At 44.1% G+C, this 2,863-nt stretch overlaps 1 protein-coding gene across 1 annotated transcript; it reads left to right on the top strand.

Annotated features, from left to right (window-relative positions):
- Positions 1–494: 494 nt before the first annotated feature.
- On the top strand, positions 495–911 carry LOC116906145 (macrophage migration inhibitory factor-like). The gene has a single exon (XM_032909131.1). It carries the CDS (start codon positions 495–497, stop codon positions 909–911), a length of 417 nt encoding a protein of 138 aa, XP_032765022.1.
- Positions 912–2,863: the final 1,952 nt, after the last annotated feature.

Genomic DNA, 2,863 nt, shown 5'->3' with positions numbered 1-2,863 from the left:
CTGCTTTATAAAACATTAAATTCATACCAGCCTGTGGTGTTGCACAACTTTAATCCCAGCAATTGGGAGGCTGGAGTAGGTGGATCTCTGTGAGGCCAGCCTGGTGTATAGAGCAAGTTCCAGGACAGCCAGCACTACACAGAGAAATTGTCTCAAAAAAACAAAATTAAATTCAAGGTTAAAGATCCGTTATGATGCATCTTTGGGGTAGGGGAGAGGACAGGCAGATGAGAGTGGGGGAAAGTGTAATATGCTTGCATCTGTAGAACTCATTCATTTGTCCATATATATCACTGCCCAGAATCTGCTGGGATATTGAACTAGCTGACTGATGACTATGGTTTTAATGCCAGTGCCAGAGAGAAATAGCACCCTCAGTGACTGGGATTCTCATTTTAAAATTCATAACTGTCTAGTAAGAATATAAATGTTTTCATATATGTTGCTGCTTCTCTGCAAGCAGAATATATGGATCCAGGAAGCAAGGATTAAAGATGGAAATGAGGTCCCTGGCTTGGCTCACACCACGCTTTGCACCGTCCTCCAGTCCTTGCTCGCAGTCTCTCCGCCACCATGCCATGTTCATCAGGAACACCAATGTTCTCCACCCCTCCAAGCCAGAGGAGTTTCACTCTGAGCTCACCCAGCAGCTGGCACAGGGCACTGGCAAGCCGGCACGGTTCATCGCAGTGCACGTGGTCCCAGACCAGCTCACGACTTTTAGCGACATGAACGACCCCTGCACCCTCTGCAGCCTGCACAGCATCAGTAAGATTGGTGGCACCCAGAACCGCAACTACAGCAAACTGCTATGCGGCCTGCTGTCAGATCGCCTGCATATCAGTCTGGACCCAGTCTACATCAACATGAATGCAGCCAACCTGGGCTGGAACAGTTCCACCCTCGCTTGAGTCCGGGCCTCACTTAACTGCACCGCTGTTCTTCAAGCCTTGCTGCATGCAGAGTTCTGTGTTTACCCACCCTAACGATGCCCACCTTCCGGTAGGGAAAAATAAATGGTTTAATAGTCACTTCCAGAATGTCCACTTCCATTTCTGCAACTCTGAGTCCTTTTGATTTGTTAGTCTTTGTTTTCAACAGAGAAATGCTTCTGCCTTGAAACACAGCAGTTCTGTTGACTAAGAAACCAATATGTTACCTTGCCAGTTTGGGCTCCTCAGGCCCTGGAACAATAGCCAGGAAGAAAATGCTCGGCCACTGGGGTGATTGATTCTAATTATAACATGGAAACTGGATTTCTTTTTTAAACAGTGTGTGTGTGTGTGTGTTTGTGCATGTATGCACGCGCGTGCATGCACCTAAGCACGTATGTTTATGTATGTGAATGCAAAAATGTAGGCACCTGATGAGACCAGAAGAGGGTCTTGGATTCCCTGGAGCTGGGTTTACAGGTGGTTGAGAGCTGCCCAACATGGGTGCTGGAAACAGAACTTGGAGTATAGCATCATTTTCTATAACCCACCAGCTTCTCAAAAAGGACAGCACGAAGACCTTTTATATTACTTCTGAAGGTTTCAGGCCTTAGCTTACTCTTGCTCATAAGATTCTCTAACTTAAATTAACCCATTATATTAACTTATGTTCTGTCACGTGGCTCGTTACCTCCCTTCGTTTCATACATCTGACTTGCTCCACATCTCCCTGACGAGTCTCTTCTCCATGTCTCCTGATGAACCTCCCACCTCAGACTCTTTCCAGGAGGTCCTGAGTATACTCTCCTACTTTGCTATACGTGCCATTCAGCTCTTTATGAAACCAACCAGAAAGTGTTCCAGGGAGTGTTTACAAACCACTAAGACAGGTGATGCTTAACAATATCAAAGTCGGGCTGCAGAGATGGCTCAGTGATTAGGAGCACTGACTGCTCTTCCAGAGGTCCTGAGTTCAAATCCCAGCAACCACATGGTGGCTCACAACCATCTGTAATGGGATCTGGTGTCTGAAGACAGCTACAGTGTACTCAATATATAATTTTAAAAAAACTTAAAAAAAAAAAAACAATATCAAAGTCCAGCCTGTACTCTCTCTCTCTGCCGGCACAGAAATCAGTCCTTGAATAATACCAAGTCAATCATTACACAGTACACAGAAAGATCACCCCATTCTGGAAGAGAATCAAGGGTTCTTACTGGCTAGGCCACCTCTCTGGCCTCTGGCTTTCTTTTGCCTGATGGAAACTGGTACTTGAATTTCTCTAGAATCAAAGAGATTCTCTAGTTTTGCATGTACCATCAGTCTGTGTGGTGTTATACATCCATCACTCCTGTTGTATCTGAAGATGCTATTTCCTTGGAGTCATCCACCACCTCTGGCTCTTAACAAACTTTCTACCTTCTCTTGGGAGAGGAAAAAGAATATAAACAAAATATACTGGTGTTGTTTCAGTTTGTTTGTTTGTTTGTTTGTTTGTTTATGGTTTCTCAGGGTAGCCCTAGCTGTAATAGAACTCATTCTGTAGACCAGGCTGGCCTCAAACTCAGAGATCTGCCTGCCTCTGTCTTACAAATGCTGGGATTAAAGGTGTGTGCCTGGCATGTATAAAATATATTATGTGAAAAAACATTTTTGGGCTAGAGAGATGGCTCGGCAGTTAAGAGCACGATTGCTCTTCCAGAGGTCCTGAGTTCAAATCCCAACAACCACATGGTGGTTCACAACCATCTGTAATGGGATCCGATGCCTTCTTCTGGTATGTCTGAAGACAGCTACAGTGTACTCATATATAATAAATAAATACATCTTTTTTAAAAAAAGAAAAAGAAAAATATTTTAAGGCAATTTAAAGGGAGAGAAGGATAATGAAGCCTGTGATGTTTTCCCTGTTTAATGGGAGAAAGTAACA

The sequence above is a fragment of the Rattus rattus genome, chromosome 7 (genome assembly GCF_011064425.1).
Source record: "Rattus rattus isolate New Zealand chromosome 7, Rrattus_CSIRO_v1, whole genome shotgun sequence".
NCBI classification, from domain to species: Eukaryota; Metazoa; Chordata; class Mammalia; order Rodentia; family Muridae; genus Rattus; species Rattus rattus.
Note: the sequence above shows the minus strand (reverse complement) of the source record. Positions and strands in the feature narration are given on the sequence as shown.